Source organism: Oncorhynchus clarkii, chromosome 5 (genome assembly GCF_045791955.1).
Source record: "Oncorhynchus clarkii lewisi isolate Uvic-CL-2024 chromosome 5, UVic_Ocla_1.0, whole genome shotgun sequence".
NCBI classification, from domain to species: domain Eukaryota; kingdom Metazoa; phylum Chordata; class Actinopteri; order Salmoniformes; family Salmonidae; genus Oncorhynchus; species Oncorhynchus clarkii.
In genome coordinates this window covers 72,335,890-72,359,453 of record NC_092151.1, presented here as the reverse complement: position 1 = coordinate 72,359,453, position 23,564 = coordinate 72,335,890, and the positions used below count along the sequence as shown (strand labels likewise).

Sequence of the window (23,564 nt, the reverse complement as noted above, 5' to 3'; positions counted from 1 at the left end):
GGCTGTAATGTAACAATATGTGGAAAAGGTGAAGAGGTCTAAATATTTTCCGAAAACACTGTAACTGGAGTGGCGTTAAGTGTTGAGGAGGATCAACTGAAGTTAAAGATTCCCGGTGTCTGTGACGCCCGCTGTCTGGTACGTGGAGAAACAGGAGTGCGCATGCCCATTATCACTTCCCCAATGCTAAGCTAACCAGTTAGCATCTAATACGCGACGCAAGAAGCAACTCAAGTCAGTGCTGATTAGTTTCTATGGAGTGAAGATGGCTCCTTTTCCCGACGAGGTGGATGTTTTCACTGGGCCACACTGGCGAATGAAACAGTTGGTGGGACTTTACTGTGAGAAGGTCTGTATAAAGCAATATGAATTTGCCCAAATAACGTAAGCTATGTAGCTAGCATGCTGCCTGTTATTTGTTACGCAGTGGTTAGCTGGCTAGTCGGAGAAATGGGTGTTGTGTTTTTGGCATAGTTGTTATGTCCGTCGCTGGCTAACGTTAGTTGGGAAATGTCTCAACTAGCATGTTAGCTGGCTAGCAACTTCAATGACATGATACTTTTGCCAACTTGTATAGCAAACAGTTCTAGCTAGTTAGTTACGTGGATTAACCAGTCTGAAGTTTGCGAGTCACGTTGTTATGCAACACGTTGTGCTAGCAGGGTTGGAGATTACCTTCTAGTGTAATCTGTTACAGTTGGCTACCAACGTTAGTTACCTGTCCAAAATTGTAACCAGTAACGGTATTTTTGGAATACCCAAACTCAGTAATTTAATATGATTTACTTTTCCCGTAAGAGGCATTAGAAGAAGACTAAAATGATCAATCAAACGCATTTAGTCTGGACTGTGGTGAGCCTCGCTCAGGTGGAACAAACATACATTTGCGCTTTTTTTCAATGGTGAATTGAATGTCAACATAAAGGTGTCATAATGTATTTTTTTTCTCACACATCCTTTCTGGATTTTTAAAAGTAATCTATTAAGTACTATTTCGTTTTTCAAAGTATCTAATTTGATTACAGTATTTTTGCTGCTAATATAACTGATTATAGTTCGTTTGTTTGTGATTGATTACATGTTACTCCCAGTGATGTATAAAAACCCTGGATTGCTAATGCTTGCTATGGCACGTAATAAGCTTTGACGCCACCGTCGGCCATATTGGCACTCCCCAGAAGGAATGAATGGAATTCTACAGTATTTCAATTAAATGTTTTAAGGGCAAAATTACATGTATTTTGTTTATCATGGGTACAGTAACATAGCTTTCCAAAAAAATATACTTTAGGGAAAATGTTTATTTTCTCATATTTAGCTCACATAATGATTAATTTAGTATTTATTAACTATGCATCTGTAATAGAATACATGTGACAACAACAACTGTATATGTTAATAAATGCACTTCTATAGCTTTATAAAAATTACACTGGGGGGAGTGCCAAAATGGAGATGTGACGCTTCAAAACAGCGCCCCCTGTTAGTCATCTAGCGTATATAGCAATTATTGGTTCTCCCCAACCCTGCTAGCCAGCTACTTACTACGCAGTACCGTGGCTAACTGTATTTTCCCCCAAGCTTTTACCTAATGTCACGTAACTTGGCATGAGCAAAACACAATGAAATTGGTGAATACCGATCCTTCCTCACAACCTGTCCTCCATTTATGGGGCTTGTTTTGGCCCAAGTTCCTCTCATACAGGCATGTTCACAATTATGTTGCTTATGTGTTCAGGTCCGCAAGATAAATATATTGTAGTTTACACACACACAAAGGTGGTAGGCTGCCTAGTGGTTAGAACATTGGGCCAGTAACCAAAAGGTTGCTAGTTCGAATCCCTGAGACAAGGTAAAAAAAAATCTCCCACTGTGCCCTTGAGCAAGGCACTTAAATCTAATTGCTCCTGGGTCGCAGCTGATAATGGCAGACCCTGTCTGAGGGTGTCTCAAGGAGAGTTGGGATATGCAAAAAAAAAACATATCCAATTCACCCATGAGCATTTATACACACTTGTATATGTATTAAATAGGACAAAAATAAGTACCCACTAAATTATTATATTACAGTACACACATACACACACTTTGTTAATTAGCAACACACAGCTTTATACTTTTGTTATCTGAGTAACTTTGACATGTTATTTTTCTCCATTCTACCACAGCTGTCACAGACCAACTTCTCCAACAACAATGACTTCCGCTCATTTCTTCAGTCGCTGTGTGCTACCTTCAAGGAGTTCAAGATGCATGAACAGATTGAGAATGAGTACATCATCGGCCTGTTGCAGCAGCGCAGCTGCAATGTGTATAATGTACACTCCGACAACAAGCTCTCAGAGATGTTATCCCTGTTTGAGAAAGGGCTGAGAAGCGTTAAGGTGACTCCAATAATGATATCAGCAGAAGCACTGACACTAACATAATGACATTTATGAAAAAGGCTCTCAAATAATCCCTGTTGCCCTTGAGGCTTTGTGTTGTGTCCCATTGAGTCATGCTTTTTATGAAATGGTAGACTGTCACTGTAGTGAATCATCCTACAGACATGCATGTAATATTACAAATCAAATGTATTTATATAGCCCTTCGTGCATCAGCTGATATCTCAAAGTGCTGTACAGAAACCCAGCCTAAAACCCCAAACAGCAAGCAATGCAGGTGATGAAGCACAGTGGCTAGGAAAAACTCCCTAGAAAGTCCAGAACCTAGGAAGAAACCTAGAGAGGAACCAGGCTATGAGGGGTGGCCAGTCCTCTTCTGGCTGTGCCGGGTGGAGATTATAACAGAACATGGCCAAGATGTTCAAATGTTCATAGATGACCAGCAGGGTCAAATAATAATAAAAATAATCACAGTGGTTGCCGAGGGTACAACAGGTCAGCACCTCAGGGAGTAAATGTCAGTTGGCTTTTCATAGTCGATCATTGAGAGTATCTCTACCGCTCCTGCTGTCTCTAGAGAGTTGAAAACAACAGGTCTGGGACAGGTAGCACGTCCGGTGAACAGGTCAGGGTTCCATAGCCGCAGGCAGAACAGTTGAAACTGGAGCAGCAGCAAGGCCAGGTGGACTGGGGACAGCAAGGAGTCATCAGGCCAGGTAGTCCTGAGGCATGGTCCTAGGGCTCAGGTCCTCTGAGAGAGAGAAAGAAAGAATTAGAGAGCATACTTAAATTCACACAGGACAAGACAGGAGAAATATTCTAGATATAACAGACTGACCCTAGCCTCCTGACCCATAAACTACTGCAGCATAAATACTGGAGGCTGAGACAGGAGGGGTCAGGAGACACTGTGGACCTGTCCGACGATACCCCCGGACAGGGCCAACCAGGCAGGATATAACCCCACCCACTTTGCCAAAGCACAGCCCCCACGCTAGAGGTCGACCGATTACTCGGAATGGCCGATTTCAAGTTTTCATAACAATCGGAAATCGCTTTTTTTGGACGCCGATTTTTCCTGTTTTGTTTTAACATATTTGTTTTACTACTTTATTTAACGATGCAAGTCGGTTAAGAGTACGTTCAAGGACAGCCTAGGAACGGTGGGTTAACTGCCTTGTTCAGGGGCAGAACGACAGATTCAATCTTGCAACCTTGCTGTTAACTAGTTCAACGCTCTAACCACCTAACCACCAAATTGTGTCACTTCTCTTGCGTTCATTGCACGCAGAGTCGGGGTATATTCAACAGTTTGGGCCGCCTGGCTCATTGCGAACTAATATGCCAGAATTTTACGTAATTATGACATAACATTAAAGGTTGTGCAGCAATATTTAGACTTAGGGATAAAATACGTAACGGTTCTGTATTTCACTGAAAGAATAAACGTTTTGTTTTCGAAATGATAGTTTCTGGATTCGACCTTATTAATTACCAAAGGCTCGTATTTCTGTGTATTATTATGTTATAATTAAGTCTATGATTTGATAGAGCAGTCTGATTGAGCGATGGTAGGCACCAGCAGGCTCGTAAGCGTTCATTCAAACAGCACTTTTGTGCGTTTTGCCAGCAGCTCTTCCCTGTGCTTCAAGCATTGAGCTGTTTATGACTTCAAGCCTATCAACTCCCGAGATTAGGCTGGTGTAACCGATGTGAAATGGCTAGCTAGTTAGCGGGGTGTGCGCTAATAGCATTTCAAACGTCACTCGCTCTGAGACTTGGAGTAGTTGTTCTCCTTGCTCTGCATGGGTAACGCTGCTTCGAGGGTGGCTGTTGTCGATGTGTTCCTGGTTCGAGCCCAGGTAGCGGCGAGGAGAGGGATGGAAGCTATACTGTTACACTGGCAATACTATAGTGCCTATAAGAACATCCAATAGTCAAAGGTATATGAGAGAAAAATATTCCTATAATAACTACAACCTAACATTTCTTACCTGGGAATATTGAAGACTCATGTTAAAAGGAACCACCAGCTTTCATATGTTCTCATGTTCTGAGCAAGGAACTTAAAAGTTAGCTTTCTTACATTGCACATATTGCACTTTTACTTTCTTCTCTAACACTTTGTTTTTGCATTATTTAAACCAAATTGAACATGTTTCATTATTTATTTGAGGCTAAATTGATTTTTATTGATGTATCATATTAGGTTAAAATAAGTGTTCATTCAGTATTGTTGTAATTGTCATTATTACAAATCAAATTTTAAAAAAATTGACCGATTTTAATCGGTATCGCCTTTTTTTTGGTCCTCCAATAATCGGTATCTGCGTTGAAAAATCGTAATCGGTTGACCTCTACCCCACACCACTAGAGGGATATCTTCAACCACCAACTTACCATCCTGAGACAAGGCTGAGAATAACCCACAAAGATCTCCGCCACGGCACAACCCAAGGGGGGGCGCCAACCCAGACAGGAAGATCACGTCAGTGATGCACCCCTCCTAGGGACGGCATGGAAGAGCACCAGTAAGCCAGTGACTCAGCCCCTCTAATAGGGTTAGAGGCATAGAATCCCAGTGGAGAGAGGGGAACCGGCCAGGCAGAGACAGCAAGGGAGGTTCGTCGCTCCAGAGCCTTTCCGTTCAACTTCACACTCCTGGGCCAGTTTACACTCAATCATAGGACCTACTGAAGAGATGAGTCTTCAATAAAGACTTAAAAGTTGAGACCGAGTCTGCGTCTCTCACATGGGTAGGCAGACCATTCCATAAAAATGGAGTTCTATAGGAGAAAGCCCTGCCTCCAGCTGTTTGCTTAGAAATTCTAGGGACAGTTAAAGGCCTGCGTCTTGTGACCGTAGCGTACGTGTAGGTATGTACGGCAAGACCAAATCAGAGACATTTAGGTAGGAGCAAGCCCATGTACTACAATGACAACAGTCTGGTTAAAGAAGGTCTTGGTTTCCTGGTAACCTTTTAAACACTTTTTTACTTTAGTGAAACTGGCGTTTCTAAACGCAACACACAATGGAACAATATGCCTCAATTCAGAAAAGAGAAATGGTTAGCAATTCTATGGTAGATGCATGCATTTTGAACAGAAATAAAATAATTGAGAGATCTTTTGAGTTCTTGGCATTATGTTGCTTGTATACAATTATGATATATATGTTTGGTCTTAGGAGGTACTTTATTTTGTAGCTTGTAGAGAGCGCCAAGCAGAACATGCATTAAATGGGCCTGTGAACATCGTTTATAGACAGAAAAATATGTTTTTAGAGAGGTAGCCTAATTCAAACGCTTTTTGTTGCATTTGGGGGGGGATTTAGTCTTCAACTAGGAGAGGAAAGAATGTTTTAATTAAACCTCATAAACAAGACTTTGTTACATTTTTTGTAAATGCTATTAGAATGCTTTTTGGTTTAGAGAGTACAGATTTGTTGATGAAATGCATGAATTGGAGGAAAACATTGCTCAGTTAAATCGAGGGTATTTCAAGTTTAGCCTCAAAGATGTTTATTTTCTTATCCTGCAAGGGTAAGTATTTGAGTGTTTTGCTGGTCTGTTGACTCTTGTATGTTTGACAGTATTGATTTGGCAGAAGTGGAGGATTGCTGGCATTCTTAGGGGGAGTGAATGACAGTCAGTTGTTTGTGTCTGATGTGTAATGTTTGATATATTTGCAGAGTGAAAATGAGCAGCTCAACTATGCCCAGCAGCTGAAGGAAAGACTTGAGGCATTCACACAGGACTTCTTACCCCATATGAAGGAGGAGGAAGAGGTATGATATAATAATAATCTACAAGTCATTTATATGTAGGGTATTCTGATGTAGGACTTTCTGTGTACAGTATTAATACACTGCTCAAAAAATAAAGGGAACACTAAAATAACACATCCTAGATCTGAATGAATGAAATATTCTTATTAAATACTTTTTTCTTTACATATTTGAATGTACTGACAACAAAATCACACAAATTATCAATGGAAATCAAATGTATCAACCCATGGAGGTCTGGATTTGGAGTCACACTCAAAATTAAAGTGGAAAACCACACTACAGGCTGATCCAACTTTGATGTAATGTCCTTAAAACAAGTCAAAATGAGGCTCAGTAGTGTGTGTGGCCTCCACGTGCCTGTATGACCTCCCTACAACGCCTGGGCATGCTCCTGATGAGGAGGCGGATGGTCTCCTGAGGGATCTCCTCCCAGACCTGGACTAAAGCATCCACCAACTCATGGACAGTCTGTGGTGCATGGAGCAAGACATGATGTCCCAGATGTGCTCAATTGGATTCAGGTCTGGGGAACGGGCGGGCCAGTCCATAGCATCAATGCCTTCCTCTTGCAGGAACTGCTGACACACTCCAGCCACATGAGGTCTAGCATTGTCTTGCATTAGGAGGAACCCAGGGCCAACCGCACCAGCATATGGTCTCACAAGGGGTCTGAGGATCTCATCTTGGTACCTAATGGCAGTCAGGCTACCTCTGGCGAGCACATGGAGGGCTGTGCGGCCCCCCAAAGAAATGCCACCCCACACCACAACTGACCCACCGCCAAACCGGTCACGTTGGAGGATGTTGCAGGCAGCAGAACGTTCTCCACGGCGTCTCCAGACTCTGTCACATCTGTCACATGTGCTCAGTGTGAACCTGCTTTCATCTGTGAAGAGCACAGGGCACCAGTGGTGAATTTGCCAATCTTGGTGTTCTCTGGCAAATGCCAAATGTCCTGCAATAACCATATTTATTTGATGAGATCCATGATTTTGTTTTCCTGTGTTCCCCATACTCTCTTTTCTTACCTGACCTGAGCCACTTGTGTGGGTTGTAGACTCCGTCTCATGCTACCACTAGAGTGAAAGCACCACCAGCATTCAAAAGTGACCAAAACATCAGCCAGGAAGCATAGGAACTGAGAAGTGGTCTGTGGTCACCACCTGCAGAACCACTCCTTTATTGGGGGTGTCTTGCTAATTGCCTATAATTTCCACCTGTTGTCTATTCCATTTGCACAACAGCATGTGAAATTGATTGTCAATCAGTGTTGCTTCCTAAGTGGACAGTTTGATTTCACAGAAGTGTGATTGACTTGGAGTTACATTGTGTTGTTTAAGTGTTCCCTTTATTTTTTTGAGCAGTGTACATATTTGTTACACTACCATTCAAAAGTTTGGGTTCACTTAGAAATGTCTTTGCTTTTGAAAGAAAATTAAAAAAATTGTCAATTTTAAAATAACAACTTGATCAGAAATACAGTGTAGACATTGTTAATGTTGTAAATGACTATTGTAGCTGGAAACGGCTGATTAAAAAAAAAATGGAATATCTACATAGGCGTACAGAGGCCCATTATCAGCAACCATCACTCCTGTGTTCCAATGGCACGTGTTAGCTAATCCAAGTTTATCATTTTAAAAGGCTAACTGATCATTAGAAAACCCTTTTGCAATTATGTTAGCACAGCTGAAAACTGTTGTCCTGATTAAAGAAGCAATGAAACTGGCCTTCTTTAGACTAGTTGAGTATCTGGAGCAACAGAATTTTGTGGGTTCGATTACGGGCTCAAAATGGCCAGAAACAAATAACTTTCTTCTGAAACTCGTCAGTCTATTCTTGTTCTGAGAAATTAAGGCTATTCCATGCGAGAAATTGCCAAGGAACTGAAGATTTCGTACAACGTTGTGTACTACTCCCTTCACAGAACAGCGCAAACTGGCTCTGACCAGAATAGAAAGAGGAGTGGGAGGCCCCAGTGCACAACTGAGCTAAAGGACAAGTACTGTACTTTAGAGTGTCTAGTTTGAGAAACGGACGCCTCACATGTCCTCAACTGGCAGCTTCATTAAATAGTACCCGCAAAACACCAGTCTCAACGTCAACAGTGAAGAGGCGACTCCGGGATGCTGGCCTTCTAGGCAGAGTTCCTCTGTCCAGTGTCTGTGTTCTTTTGCGCATCTTAATATTTTATTTTTATTGGCCAGTCTGAGGTTTGTTGACGTTGAGACTGGTGCTTTGCGGTTATTTTTAATGAAGCTGACATTAACAATGTCTACACGGTATTTCTGATCAATTTGATGCTATTTTAATGGACAATTGATTTATTTTTTATTCAAAAAACAAGGACATTTCTAAGTGACCCCAACCTTTTGAACAGTAGTGTATATCCAGTGTAAAATCCATGAATGGATACCTTCAAGTAGGGCTGTTGCAGTGACCGTATTACCACCACACTGACAGTCATTAGTCATGACCGCAGTAAAATTCCATATGACCATTGAGTCACGGACATGCTTTGGTAGTACCCAACTTGCTAATGACCATCAGGTCCTAATGGCCTGGTACTCAGGGCTCTATTGTCCCTCTAGCCACTCTGACATCAATGCAAATGCATTCAAAAATCACATCAGACACTTATCATCAAAATAGTATTGTGCTTTAAAACTCACGTCACTGTGGCGATCAATTTGAAGAAAAGTTCAACAGCAGGTTGAAACTGAGTGTAAAACATGGTCATTGTGGATGTTGTTTCAAAGCCTAACACAACAAAATGGACATGGCTTTCTAAGGTGATGATTCATTCAAGACAAACATAAGCATATTACAGTTTATGTGTAGGCTTTTGAGCCCAAGCCTGAAAAACAATTAATTAAAGTTATGATTGTGCCGTTATACAATACATAACCTACCTCCTATTACACATTGCATAGAAACATAAATCAGAAAAGATGTCTTTGGCACATAATTGGTCTAGCCTATACTACAAAATTAAACAAATCTGTGGACTGTATTATTATGTATACTGGATGGACTGGTTACCTAATGCTACGCTCCCAAATCTCTGTCCATGATTCAGGTAGAGAACATATAGCCCTAGGCAATGCTGTTGGTTCATTGATTGTGCAGGGTGACTTAAAGTTAGCCTACAATTATAGTGAATTTGATTTTTGAATAGCCTAGTAATAGGACTTTTTATAATTAATCGGGTGACACATTACCGTTAGCTATGCAGAATCTCACCACTGTGAGTTTCCATCTCCGCTCTCTCCTTTATTCCTTTCTTGAGCTCGCAGAGGGGCTGTCAAGAGTTTAGTGAAATGTTTTGTTGCGAAAACATTTTACTATTGATGTTCCCGAACAGATTTCACTTGGTTCCTAAATTAAGCACAGGGTTGCAGGAACAGGGTTGGAGAGCCCATGGCATACAGAGTTTGGGTGGAATATTAGAATATTACCTGTCAGGGCCTCCCGAGTGGCGCAGCAGTCTAAGGCACTGCATCTCAGTGCTAGAGGCGTCACTACAGACCCGGGTTTGATCCTGGGCTGTGTCACAACCGGCCGTGATCGGGAGTCCCATAGGGCGGTGCAGAAACAGTGGTTGATGTGTGGAGTGAAATGTGTTCTTAACAGGGCTGTCCCCGACGAAACAAAATCTTGGTCGACCGAGAGTCGTCCTGTGCTTTAGACCAATCGATTGGTCGAAATGTTGAAACTTATTTTTTCATATATAGACACCCTATGTGTTTGAATAAAATCACCTACATATGCACTGAGCTTGTCTGATGCTTTAAGCACACTGTTTGGTTAAATAATTAAGACACACAAAATTAATCGGGAGCTCAATCACACTGTGTTAAACAAACAGCGATTGCCTGTGTGACTGTCCCCCCTACTGCAGTGAAAAGGCACCACATCACAGCAAGTATTTATTTTGCTGTCTGTGCTGAAGCTGCAACATCACTTCAGCCATTTAGTTTTTGGAAATCCCTCATTTCCCTATTCCCTCAGCCCTTGCTTTCTTTACGTGAAACATGTATTCATCGCATGCATGTGACCAATAGGGCCTGACCTATAGCCTATCATAATCGCATCAATAAATTGGTTATAACAAACTCTGAACACTGTAATGATGTCGATAGCAAAGTGGATGTGGAGGACGTGAAAAAAAAACTCAACTGATGTTTACTGGGTGATCAGGAGGGAAAGGCGATGTCAGATCTGTGGAAGACACTTGACTTAGTGAGTATTATGTGACCAACAGGTGTTGTTAGATTACAATATTATTTCTCTGCCTGTTTGGAGCAGAGTAAACGACACCAAATACGTTCTAAGTAATACGAGTGCAAGCTTTCTCAAATCATCAATAGCTTATAGTCGCGTCATGCAGGCCATATATGTTTTGATTTCTAAGACATTCTAAGGTTTGTATTATTCCCAACTAAAGTTGCCAAATAACTCTAAATTATCACTTTTACGCTCCACATGGCCACTTCACTCGCTCCGGAATGGGAAAAATATAATTTATATTTTATTCAGCTAAGTTCAATTATATTCTTCTTATTATAAAATCATATAAAATAATGGCAGCTAAATGAACAAGCCTATGGCATGGATCATAGCCAGATAACATACAGTAGGCCAACTCATTCTGTTTTTCTGAAATACATTTTCTTCATATCATCATTTTTCTTTAGGCCTGACTAAAATATGGTGTATATTATACTGAACAAAAACGTCCCAACTCTGTACCAAACATGATCGTGAATTCAGTAGTCATCATAGTAAGTATTTAACACCTAGTTTACAGTTTAGCTTTAAGTAAAAAAAATATTGCAAAGTAGACAAAATGCATTGCTGGTCCCATCTTTCATGAGCCTAATTTTTTTCTTGTATGCACATGAAGCTTATTTCTCTCAAATTTTAGCCACATACTTGTTTACATCCCTGTTAGTGAGCATTTCACCTTTGCCAAGATAATTAATCCACCTGACAGGTGTGGCATATCAAGAAGCTTATTAAACAGCATGATCATTACAGAGGGGCACCTTGGGCTGGGGACAATAAAAGGCCACTCTAAAATGTGCAGTTTTGTCACACAACATGCCACGGGTATCTCAAGTTTTGAGGGAGTATGCAATTGGCATGCCGACTGCAGGATTGTCTACCAGAGCTGTTGCCAGAGAATTAAATGTTAAATTCTCTACCATAAGCCGCCTCAAATTGTTTTAGAGAATTTGGCAATATGTCTAACTGACCTCCAAACCTCAGACGACGTGTAACCACGCCAGTCCAAGACCTTCACATCTGGCTTATGATGAAACTGGGTATGCACAACTGAAAAATTTCTGCACAAACTGTCAGAAACCATCTCAGGTGAGCTCATTTGCGTGCTTGTCGTCCTCACCAAGGTTTCAACCTGACTGCAGTTCGGCGTCATAACTGACTTAATGTGGGCAAATGCTCACCTTGGATGGCCACTGGCACGCTGGAGAAGTGTGCTCTTCACGGATGAATCCCGATTTCAACTGTACTAGGCAGATGGCAGTGGCATCGTGTGGGCGAGCGGTTTCTGGTGTCAATGTTGTGAACAGAGTGCCTCATGTTTCAGCATGATAATGCACAGCCCCTTGTCGCAAGGCTCTGTACACAATTCCTGGAATCTGAAAATGTTATTTCATGGCCTGCATACTCACCAGGCATGTCACCCATTGAGCATGTGTGGGATGCTCTGGATCAGTGTGTACGACAGCGTGTTTCAGGTCCCGCCAATATCCAGCAATTTTGCACAGCCATTGAAGTGGAGTGGGACAACATTCCACAGGCCACTATCAACAGCCTGATCAACTCTATGCGAAGGACATGTCACCTGCATGAGGCAGATTGTAGTCTCACCAGATACTGACCGGTTTTCTGATCCATGCCTGTACCTTTTTCTTTAAGGTATCTGTGACCAACCGATGCATTTCTGTATTCCCAGTCGTGAAATCATAGATTAAGTCCCAAGTTGTTTATTTCAATTGACTGGTTTCCTTTATATGAACTGTAACTCAGTAAAATATTTTTTTTGTTACATGTTGTTTATTTTTGTCCAGTGTAAATTGATTTTATTAGACTTTTATAGATTTTCCAAAGGCACGCATCAGTGGCTTTTATGCAGCTTGTATTCGTGGAGGCCTGGAGATGCAAAACGTGTTTATGTTAATAAACAGTAAATTACCGTGAACAGGTAGTTTTTTGCATGGCAATAACTGTCTGGAAAAAATGTAATGCCCTCCACAGCCCTACCAGCAAGTATAACATGTTCAGAACTGTGGGTCTTTCTGTATTTTCTATAGTAATGCATTGTTTTGCATGTGCTTGTGTGTAATGCAAGTGAATGTGTATATCCAGGTGTTCCAGCCCATGCTGATGCAGTACTTCACTTATGAGGAGCTGAAAGACATCAAGAAGCAGGTGATAGCGCAGCACAGTAGCCAGCAGCGATGGAACTGTGCAGCAGAGGTGCTGAAGGGGCTCAGTCTGTGGAGCCAGGCAGAGGAGCTGCACAAGGCCTTCAAGTATGCTGACCATGAGAAGACTGATGATGGTGAGTCAGACAGACCCCTTCATTATCTTTCTTAGTTAGGGTAGATATCACAAAGATGTGTACTATCTATCTTTCCCTACACAATCCTTTTACCTAATATCTTTCAAGAACATACATCCCAACTTCCTCATAACTATGCTGAATTGGAGGATGTGGTCAGTACTTGTTTAGGAAATGAATACTGACCACAAATTTCCCATAACCAAATGTTCCTTTGAGGCGTGGCTCTAACCCTTACCAAAAACATTTTTACGGACCACTGAATCACAATGCTGCTGCCTCATTTCCCACTGTTTGCTGCGGTCTAACAATGATTCTTGGATGTCTATATTTACCGTAAACTGTAGAGAAGCATGTCACTTCTAAACTCTTATAAGAACTGTACTTAAATTCAGTGTGAACACTATAAAACTCTGCTTATTATCATTCCTCAGAATTGGAGAAAGAGCTGTGCTCCGCCCACATCTCCCAGCTGCCCACAGAGGTCCTGCTGTGTCTGTTCCGCTACCTGGGCCCTGAGGACCTGTGTCACTGTGGCCAGGTGTGCTCTGCCTGGTCTGACCTGGCCAAGACCGGCTCTCTGTGGAGACACCTCTACCCTGTACGCTGGGCCAGAGGTACAAAGATCAACCTTTACCTTTTTATACTTTTATCACCTCCAATGGGAATGCAGTCAACACTAGAAAAACCGCCATACCAATACAATCCTTTGACACCGTTCTCATTAAGAAAACAGTTGCTGAGTTTGTATTTTGAGCGTGTGCCTTCTGTGTCTGTTTCCCAGGGGATTACTATCGCGGTCCCCCAGATGATCTGAACCAGGAGCCGGATGAGGAGTGGGTGAAAAGTCTGCAGGATGAGGGCAAGGCCTACCAGGAGTGGGATGAGGATGCAGATGTGGATGAGTCTGGTGAGTTACCAGTCAGTCTAATGTATTTGTCAGGAGTACATCTGATACAATAAAGTGAATGCATAGTTTGATTGAAGTGACACATGTGTTTACAGATTTGGGTGAACTGTTTGGATATGACTTCTAGAAAATTGTCCTATTTTCTATCCACATTCTCCCTTGTCTAGATGCATCTTGTGAAGACTCCTTGGCTATAAGTGCTGCTCAGAGGGAGAAGAAGCTACTGAATGGAATGATCCAGAACCTTCTGCCAGCTGTGGGTTCCTCTGTCAGGTCCATCGTTCTGGCCTACAGCTCTACGGTCTCCAGTAAGATGGTATGGACCAGGAATATTCATGATCATATGCCTAGAACATCAATAAAGCAGAGCCTTGAGAAACACTGGGTGCATATGAATGAAGGATGTTTGAGAATGAATAGATTATACATGGCAGAGTGTAGGTTAATGATCTGTATGTATATGGGTGTCTGCTGATGCAGGTGCGTCAGATCCTCAGTCTCTGTCCTAATCTCACTCACCTGGACCTCACTCAGACTGATGTCACAGACTCTGCCTTTGACAGGTATGTCATCCGTGCCACACCAATAATGCTGAACACTACATGGTGTGATGTACTATTAAAATAATTTTGTCTGTCTTTTCTAATTATATATTTTTCTCTTCTGCCTGTCAGTTGGTCATCTCTGTGGGCATGTCTCTCTCTGGAGCACCTAGACCTTTCAGGCTGTGAGAAGATCACTGACCGCACTCTGAAGAAGCTGTCCCTGGGTCTTGGGGACCTGGCATCTCCCACCTGCTCTGACCGACAAGCCAAGCTTCTGAAGAGCCCTCCTTCTCCTATCAGTCTGCTCGACAAGCGCAGCCTCCGTCCGACTGGGCACAGCCGGCAGGTCCTGATCTTCAAGCAGTGGCCAGGGAGACTGGGCAGAGCCCCCTGCAGCCCCACCAGGGTCTGGGTCCTGGACCCCTTGGAGCTGGCTGACATCGAGGATGCTGCGGAGTGGAACCGACGCAGGGGAGTGTCTACCCCTGAGGTGCGGGGCTTTGTGGAGACTCAGCCAGGGGGATTGTCGTGTTGCTGTAGGAGAAGGAGGGGGGGCTTCAAGACTTGCTTTAGCACCTCCTACAGGCAGCAGCAGTATGGGCTTGGGGAGGCCGGCTGTGGCCATTCCACCTGCTGCACTGGTGAGACGGCCCTGAGGACTTTAGGAGGGCTGCAGTATGAGTCTCACACCACCAGGGGCAGTGCAGGGGCAGAGTTTCGGACTAAATGCTCCTCTGGGGGCCAGTTGTGCCTGGAGTGTGACAACAGAACTGATCAGTCAGACGGTCGGCGCTCACTAAGGTTCCTCAGCCTGTCTGGATGCTATCAGGTCACAGACCTGGGCTTGAGGTAAACTGCTTATGACCCCTCTGTATTATGTATTCCACCTATGTAAACATTGCTTTAACATAGATTTTGAGTAGGGAATGAGTGTGTATTATGGACATAAATTCTATGTGTGTGTTTCAGGGCACTGTCTCAGCGTGGAGGGCTTCCTCACCTGGAGCATCTGAACCTGTCTGGATGTCTCCTCATCACTGAGGTGGGGCTACAGGAGCTGGTGTCAGCCTGTCCTGCCCTCAATGATGAACACTTCTACTACTGCGACAACATCAACGGTAATGTACACATTAGTTTACAACATTAGGGGAAAATAACCTCTCAAAAAATAGAACTAAGTTATGCAATGTTATACACTTGAATGTTGCACAAATGTGTAGGAAGAGCATTATGTATCATATCGAGTTGTATGGATGACTTTTGGTGGTGGATTGTATTCCAGTATGAATGTTCCGAATCTCACCTGTACAGCTCGTTTCCCAGTGTAAGTTCCTTATGTAACAGCCCTGCTGATCTTATGAGGTGGAAGGTAAGTGGGCTTTAAGGTAGTCAGAGAAACGCATTCAGTGTACACTACAACTTAATGCTTAACGCCATAGTATTAGTGTAAACCATTTAACATTGTTTCTGAACCAAGAGCGTGGACAGAAGTCCAACTTGGCAATAGGTACACGTCCACATTACTGGGGACTCACACTAGGCGAGATAAATCACCAACCTAGCTACCAGTCATTTTCTATGAAATAAGGAGACTCCACATTGGTCAACAGTCAATCGGAAGAGGGCAGCTCTTATTAGCAAGCTTTGACATTGGTGAACAACAAACTGATGTTATGCTTGCTGTTTGAAGGATACACGTCAACCGTTTGATTGCTGATTATCTTGGCAAGTGTGAGACCCCTCTTAAGGACAGTAGTAACTGGCCCACTGTATGAGTGACTGGTCTAACGGTTCTGTTACTCTGCAGGTCCTCACGCTGACACGGCCAGCGGCTGCCAGAACCTGCAGTGTGGCTTCAGGGTGTGCTGCCGCTCTGGAGAGTGACCTTTGACCCAGCTCCACAACCCCCCCCCCCCCCCCCCAAAAGGTTCCTCATCTGCACTTTAATCACCTGGGAATAAACCAATCTCTGTACTTTGTCACTTAAAATAGTTTGTAGATATACAAAAATAAACTTGTGACATTTCCATCTGTTTTTAGGAAGTAATCCTTTAGAAAAATATGGGTGTTGGATGTATGAAGTATCTGCAAATGTAAATTCTAGTTCCTTATTGAGAAAGTGTTCCTTTAACATTTTAATTTGAGTTGCAAAAAAGCAGATGTTATACGTGACCAAGTACTTGTTGTTTCTGTAGTGAATTGAACCAGGTATCCTGTAGTTTTTGACTAGGTCCACCACCTCTGCTCCTACTTCCTTGTTTTAGATCTCTGATTGCTGTAAGTCTTAATTGGTTGATTTATTGAAGTTAGAAACATCAGATAATTCAATGTTGAGATGTGAGTTCTCTTCACATGATACATGTTGGGAGTGGTGATTCACACGGTGGCAGATGGTGTGTAACATCAGTGACTTAAGAATCTGAAGAAAACTGCACAGTCCTGGAGAACACTGATCATGTCACTTCTAGAGATGACAGGTGGCCAGATCACTGTTAGAATTGCCTCAGATGTGGGCAGGCATTTCAGGTATAGAGTTATGGTGGTATTTGTCTGCAGGTAATAAATACCCTTATTCCAAATGTTGGATTTCAACCTCTAAAATTACATTCATAATGCTTCTTATCTTTCTCCTTTGTGGCTAGAAACATTGGATTGTGATAATATTTTCCCTTTGTCATTGTGTAATGAATCAATGGTAAGGGCACTGAAATTCACATAAGCTCTCCCAGTTACTTCACAAAATGATCTAGACATACAGTTGAATGACAATGGAGCAGATTTGAGAAATAGCAACTACTCTGATCCACTGAGTGCTGGTCTTTATACATAGCACAACTTCTGGAGACCCATTATTTGCTTGTTCAAACAATCTGCATGAGAAGTTCTATTGGTTATGAACAATAAACGTATATTGGATTTAAAGTGAAATACAGTATGTATGCGGTAAAGGATTCAAACAAATGTGGTATTTTGTTTAAAGTTTATGATAAAATCTGTTATTACACTGCACATAACACAAGACTGTCAGATTTGGTAGCTACAGTTAATTGTGATTCCATAGGAATGGTAAACAAACCCAACTCGGTGTCATCCAGAGCTATCACACTCAAATACAAGACTAAATGACAATACCAAATCAATAGATTACGGTTACATGCACACAATGTGATTATTGTGGATAGTCAGATGAATATAATTTGATTAAAATGTTGGAATGCAAGTTAAGGTGTTTGTTTACATGTTTTAATCGGTGTATGCTTGCTTTGATTTTGACATTATGCCGATTAAGATAAGTTGGGTGTTTAGATGACTATTGCATAATCAGCCTACTGCTATAATCAGTTTAATATTGAATTATTCCTGTGCATGTATATGTACTGTAGTCTAAAAGGGAGTTGTGCTCTAAACGTTTCTTCATAAAGATACAGGTAAACAATATTGTAAAGTGCATTTATGAAAAACAAGCATGTCTATACCTCTGCAATGGAGTTATCGTGTGCGGATGAGTGAGGCCAGGTAAACCCAGACAGACAGGACATTGTTAGGGTAGGAATGGACATGAACTGCCAGGGCAAACTCCACATTGGATGCCTCCACGTTGTGGACGCCTGTACTGTAGACTGCCTCGATAATGGGCCGGACCTCTGAGAATGGAAGATGCAGGGGGAATCCTGAAATCTGTTAAAGGAGGAAATAGAGACCGTCAGTGAGGCTGTTCCACAGCCAAGGAAATCCAGTCATGTATCAACCGTTTCTTTCCGTAGAGCTAACATTCTGGGAGGCTGAAGAACTCCCCTAATTATAACAAATGTCAGTGCCATAACCATCAAAAGGCAATGCTCATAATTTCATCTGAAGAACTGGATGTTTTATGGACCGCTCCATATCAGGACTACTACGTCATTCCCCTGTCCCTCCCAGCCATAGACTGTCCTCTCCCCTGTCCCTCCCAGCCCCAGACTGTCCTGTCCCTCCCAGCCCCAGACTGTCCTGTCCCTCCCAGCCCCAGACTGTCCTCTCCCCTGTCCCTCCCAGCCCCAGACTGTCCTGTCCCTCCCAGCCCCAGACTGTCCTGTCCCTCCCAGCCCCAGACTGTCCTGTCCCTCCCAGCCCCAGACTGTCCTGTCCCTCCCAGCCCCAGACTGTCCTGTCCCTCCCAGCCCCAGACTGTCCTGTCCCTCCCAGCCCCAGACTGTCCTGTCCCTCCCAGCCCCAGACTGTCCTGTCCCTCCCAGCCCCAGACTGTCCTCTCCCCTGTCCCTCCCAGCCCCAGACTGTCCTCTCCCCTGTCCCTCCCAGCCATAGACTGTCCTCTCCCCTGTCCCTCCCAGCCATAGACTGTCCTCTCCCCTGTCCCTCCCAGCCCCAGACTGTCCTGTCCCTCCCAGCCATAGACTATCCTCTCCCCTGTCCCTCCCAGCCATAGACTGTCCTCTCCCCTGCCCCTCCCAGCCATAGACTGTCCTCTCCCCTGTCCCTCCCAGCCATAGACTGTCCTCTCCCCTGTCCCTCCCAGACCAGACTCACCCTGTAGTCCCCTAGTAAACTCTGTAACTCTAGACGGTGCTCGTTTCTTTCCGTAGAGCTAACATTCTGGGAGGCTGAAGAACTCCCCTAATTATAACAAATGTCAGTGCCATAACCATCAAAAGGCAATGCTCATAATTTCATCTGAAGAACTGGATGTTTTATGGACCGCTCCATGTCAGGACTACTACGTCATTCCCCTGTCCCTCCCAGCCATAGACTGTCCTCTCCCCTGTCCCTCCCAGCCCCAGACTGTCCTGTCCCTCCCAGCCCCAGACTGTCCTGTCCCTCCCAGCCCCAGACTGTCCTCTCCCCTGTCCCTCCCAGCCCCAGACTGTCCTGTCCCTCCCAGCCCCAGACTGTCCTGTCCCTCCCAGCCCCAGACTGTCCTGTCCCTCCCAGCCCCAGACTGTCCTGTCCCTCCCAGCCCCAGACTGTCCTGTCCCTCCCAGCCCCAGACTGTCCTCTCCCCTGTCCCTCCCAGCCCCAGACTGTCCTGTCCCTCCCAGCCCCAGACTGTCCTGTCCCTCCCAGCCCCAGACTGTCCTCTCCCCTGTCCCTCCCAGCCATAGACTGTCCTCTCACCTGTCCCTCCCAGCCCCAGACTGTCCTGTCCCTCCCAGCCATAGACTATCCTCTCCCCTGTCCCTCCCAGCCATAGACTGTCCTCTCCCCTGTCCCTCCCAGCCATAGACTGTCCTCTCCCCTGCCCCTCCCAGCCATAGACTGTCCTCTCCCCTGCCCCTCCCAGCCATAGACTGTCCTCTCCCCTGCCCCTCCCAGCCATAGACTGTCCTCTCCCCTGTCCCTCCCAGCCATAGACTGTCCTCTCCCCTGTCCCTCCCAGCCATAGACTGTCCTCTCCCCTGTCCCTCCCAGACCAGACTCACCCTGTAGTCCCCTAGTAAACTCTGTAACTCTAGACGGTGCTCGTCTGCCACGTCCCTCCCTCCACTCAGCTCCAGCTTTGGCAGGAAGTGGCGCAAGGTGGAGGTGCAGTAGCGGTTCCAGCGGGTCGGGTGGCGGGGCCGCCATTCCATGATCTTCTCTTTTAGAATCTTCTCAACCCTACAGGTAAGGGAAGTGGAGGTGTTAACCTCCATATAGCGTGCCTTCGGGAAGTATTCAGGACCCCTACATTTTGTTAGGTTATTCTAAAATGTATTATTGTTTTTTTTCCCTCATCAATCCACACATAATACCCAATAATGACAATGCAAAAACAGGTTTTAAATATGTTTGCTAATTTATTAAAAATAAAAACTGATATCACATTTACATAAGTATTCGAACCCTTTACTCAGTACTTTGTTGAAGCACTTTTTGCAGCAATTATAGCCTACAGTCTTCTTGGGTATGACCCTACAAGCTTGGCACACCTGTATTTGGAGAGTTTCTCCCATTCTCTGCAGATCCTCTCAAGCTCTGTCAGGTTCGATGGGGAGCGCTGCTGCACAGCTATTTTCAGATTTCTCCAGAAATGTTAGATCGGGTTCAAGTCCGAGCTCTGGCTGGGCCACTCAAGGACATTCAGAGACTTGACCCGAAGCCACTCCAGCGTTGTCTTGGCTATGTTCTTAGGGTCGTTATCCTGTTGGAAGGTGAACCTTCACCCCAGTCTGAGGTCCTGAGCACTCTGGAGCAGGTTTTCATCTCTGTACTTTTCTCCGTTCATCTTTCCCTCAATCCTGACTACCGTAATTTCTGGACTATTAAGCGCACCTGAATATAAGCCGCACCCACTGAATTTTATAAAAATATGTATTTTGTACATAAATAAGCCGCACATGTCTATAAGCCGCAGGTGCCTACCGGTACATTGAAACAAATTAACTTTACACAGCCTTTAAACAAACATGGCTTGTAACAAAAATAAATAGGCTTTTAAATGAAACACGGCTTGTAACAAAAATAAATAGGCTTTAACGAAACACGGCTTGTAAAAAAAAAAAAAAAAAAGCAGTAAACAGTAGCCTACCAAGAAAGTCTTTGGTCACTATCTTCCTCCTCCTGTGCACTGAAACCACTGAAGTCATCTCCTTCGGTGTCGGAGTTGAATAGCCTCAGAATTGCTTCTTCCGGGCCTCCCGGGTGGCGCAGTGGTTAAGGGCGCTGTACTGCAGCGCCAGCTGTGCCATCAGAGTCCTGGGTTCGCGCCCAGGCTCTGTCGTAACCGGCCGCGACCGGGAGGTCCGTGGGGCGACGCACAATTGGCCTAGCGTCGCCCGGGTTAGGGAGGGCTTGGTCGGTAGGGGTGTCCTTGTCTCATCGCGCACCAGCGACTCCTGTGGCGGGCTGGGCGCAGTGTACGCTAGCCAAGGTGGCCAGGTGCACGGTGTTTCCTCCGGCGCATTGGTGCGGCTGGCTTCCGGGTTGGATGTGCGCTGTGTTAAAGAAGCAGCGGCTTGGTTGGTTGTGTATCGGAGGACGCATGACTTTCAACCTTCGTCTCTCCCGAGCCCGTACGGGAGTTGTAGCGATGAGACAAGATAGTAGCTACTACAACAATTGGATACTATGAAATTGGGGAGAAAAAGGGGTAAAATTAAAAAAAAAAAAAAAAAAGATTTGCTTCTTCCGATGTTGGATCGTTTTCATTGTCGCTCTCGTCACTTTCATCCGGAGGCAAATTCCCCGCTGCCCTCTTCAACACGCAGCAGTCCAGCCTTTCGAAACCCGTTGATGATAGTGGATTTTTTGACAATGCTCCACGCTATCAGGACCCACTGGCAGACTTGACCATCAGTTGCTCTTCGCATGCGGCCCGTTTTCTCCCCACTTGTCATCCAAGCCTCCCACTGAACACTGAGCGCCACCTTGATGGGAAGTTTGAGCGCGCTCGATTTACGTCACATTATGTGACGGTGCTCAGTTTTTTGGCGGCATGAATCTATAAAATCTATAAATTAGCCGCGTCATTGTATAAGCCGCGAGGTTCAAAGCGTGGGGAAAAAAGTAGCGGCTTATAGTCCGGAAATTACGGTAGTCTCCCAGTCCCTGCAAACCATCCCCACAACATGATGCTGCCACCACCATGCTTCACCGTAGGGATGGTGCCAGGTTTCCTCCAGACGTGACACTTGGTGTTCAGGCCAAAGAGTTGAATCTTGGTTCTCATGGTCTGAGAGTCTTTAGGTGCCTTTTGGCAAACTCCAAGCGGGCTGTCATGTGCCTTTTACTGAGGAATGGCTTCAGTCTGGGCCTGATTGGTGGAGTGCTGCAGAGATGGTTGTCCTTCTGGAAAGTTCTCCCATCTCCACAGAGGAACTCTAGAGCTCCCTGACCAAGGCCCTTCTCCCCCGATTGCTCAGTTTGGCTGGTGCGGCCAGCTCTAGGAAGAGTGTTGGTGGTCCCAAACCTATTCCATTTAAGAACGATGGAGGCCGCTGTGTTTTTACGGACCTTCAATGCTGCAGAAATTTTTTTGATACCCTTCCCCAGATCTGTGCCTCGACGCAATCCTGTTTTGGAGCTCTATGGACAATTCCTTTGACCTCATGGCTTGTTTTTTGCTTTGACATGCACTTTCAACTGTGGGACCTTATATACAGTCTTGGCCAAAAGTTTTGAGAATGACATATTAATTTTCACAGTCTGCTGCCTCAGTTTGTATGATGGCAATTTGCATATACTCCAGAATGTTATGAAGAGTGATCAGATGAATTCCAATTAATTGCAAAGTCCCTCTGCCATGCAAATGAACTGAATCCCCCAAAAACATTTCCACTGCAATTTCAGCCCTGCCACAAAAGGACCAGCTGACATCATGTCAGGGATTCTCTCGTTAACACAGGTGTGAGTGTTGACGAGGACAAGGCTGGAGATCACTCTGTCATGCAGATTGAGTTCGAATAACAGACTGGAAGCTTCAAAAGGAGGGTGGTGCTTGGAATCATTGCTCTTCCTCTGTCAATCATGGTTACCTGCAAGGAAACAAGTGCCATAATCATAGCTTTGCACAAAAAGGGCTTCATAGGCAAGGATATTGCTGCCTGTAAGATTGCTCCTAAATCAACCATTTATCGGATCATCAAGGACTTCAAGGAGAGCGGTTCAATTGTTGTGAAGGCCTCAGGGTGCCCAAGAAAGTCCAGCAAGCGCCAGGACCATCTCCTAAAGTTGATTCAGCTGCGGGATCAGGGTACCACCAGTACAGAGTTTGCTCAGGAATGGCAGCAGGCAGGTGTGAGTGCATCTGCATGCACAGTGAGGCGAAGACTTTTGGAGGATGACCTGGTGTCAAGAAGGGCAGCAAAGAAGCCACTTCTCTCCAGGAAAAATATCAGGGACAGACTGATATTCTGCAAAAGGTACAGGGATTGGACTGCTGAGGACTGGGGTAAAGTCATTTTCTCTGATGAATCCCCTTTCCGATTGTTTGGGGCATCCGGAAAAAAGCTTGTCTGGAGAAGACAAGGTGGCTCAGGGAAGAAAACATTGATATTATGGGTCCATGGCCAGGAAACTCCCCAGACCTTAATCCCATTGAGAACTTGTGGTCAATCCTCGAGGCGGGTGGACAAACAAAAAAAACACATTCTGACAAACTCCAAGCATTGATTATGCAAGGGGTCTGAATACTTTCCGAAGGCACTGTACTGTGATGCAGTATGATGATGTGTTGATTTCTTTCTAGGTTAGATGACTTGCCTGTCCTGCAGCTCTGCAGCCACTGCCTTGTCTGTGTGTTGATACACCAGCTCCTCAGGCTAAACAGAGAAGAGAAGACAGAAGGGTAAGCACTGTACAGGTCAAAGTCTAGAGAGATACTGAGGCTAGGTCTTAAGAGATAAATCATGTGTGGTGGTCACTGGTCA

At 44.5% G+C, this 23,564-nt stretch overlaps 2 protein-coding genes across 5 annotated transcripts in view; one reads left to right on the top strand and one right to left on the bottom strand.

Moving 5' to 3' along the window:
- The first annotated feature begins 166 nt into the window (after nucleotides 1-166).
- LOC139409347 (F-box/LRR-repeat protein 5) lies at nucleotides 167-17,656 on the top strand. The gene is made up of 11 exons (XM_071154363.1): nucleotides 167-349; nucleotides 2,169-2,384; nucleotides 6,078-6,173; nucleotides 12,570-12,765; nucleotides 13,200-13,382; nucleotides 13,550-13,675; nucleotides 13,843-13,991; nucleotides 14,156-14,238; nucleotides 14,350-15,069; nucleotides 15,190-15,338; nucleotides 16,028-17,656. The coding sequence occupies exons 1-11, from the start codon at nucleotides 266-268 to the stop codon at nucleotides 16,102-16,104; spliced, it is 2,079 nt and encodes a 692-aa protein (XP_071010464.1). The 5' UTR covers nucleotides 167-265; the 3' UTR covers nucleotides 16,105-17,656.
- Nucleotides 17,184-23,564, bottom strand: part of LOC139409344 (coiled-coil and C2 domain containing 2A) — a 32,031-nt gene continuing 25,650 nt past the window's right edge. For 2 of the 4 annotated variants that reach the window (XM_071154351.1, XM_071154349.1), the window contains 3 exons: nucleotides 23,398-23,456; nucleotides 19,638-19,815; nucleotides 17,184-17,898 (listed from right to left, as the gene is read on the bottom strand). In XM_071154351.1, coding sequence (XP_071010452.1) covers nucleotides 17,710-17,898; nucleotides 19,638-19,815; nucleotides 23,398-23,456 — 426 coding nt within the window. In that variant the 3' untranslated portion in view covers nucleotides 17,184-17,709. The remainder of the gene's footprint in view (nucleotides 17,899-19,637; nucleotides 19,816-23,397; nucleotides 23,457-23,564) is intronic. The other 2 variants (XM_071154350.1, XM_071154348.1) reach the window with 1 other exon arrangement.

What these genes read in the sequence shown, in the direction of transcription:
- LOC139409347 (XM_071154363.1), top strand. Translation starts at nt 266, where the DNA reads ATGGCTCCTTTTCCCGACGAGGTGGATGTTTTCACTGGGCCACACTGG. An exon ending in TGCAGATGTGGATGAGTCTG is followed by an intron (nt 13,676 to 13,842) that starts GTGAGTTACCAG and finishes TCCCTTGTCTAG; the next exon opens with ATGCATCTTGTGAAGACTCC. An exon ending in CTACGGTCTCCAGTAAGATG is followed by an intron (nt 13,992 to 14,155) that starts GTATGGACCAGG and finishes CTGCTGATGCAG; the next exon opens with GTGCGTCAGATCCTCAGTCT.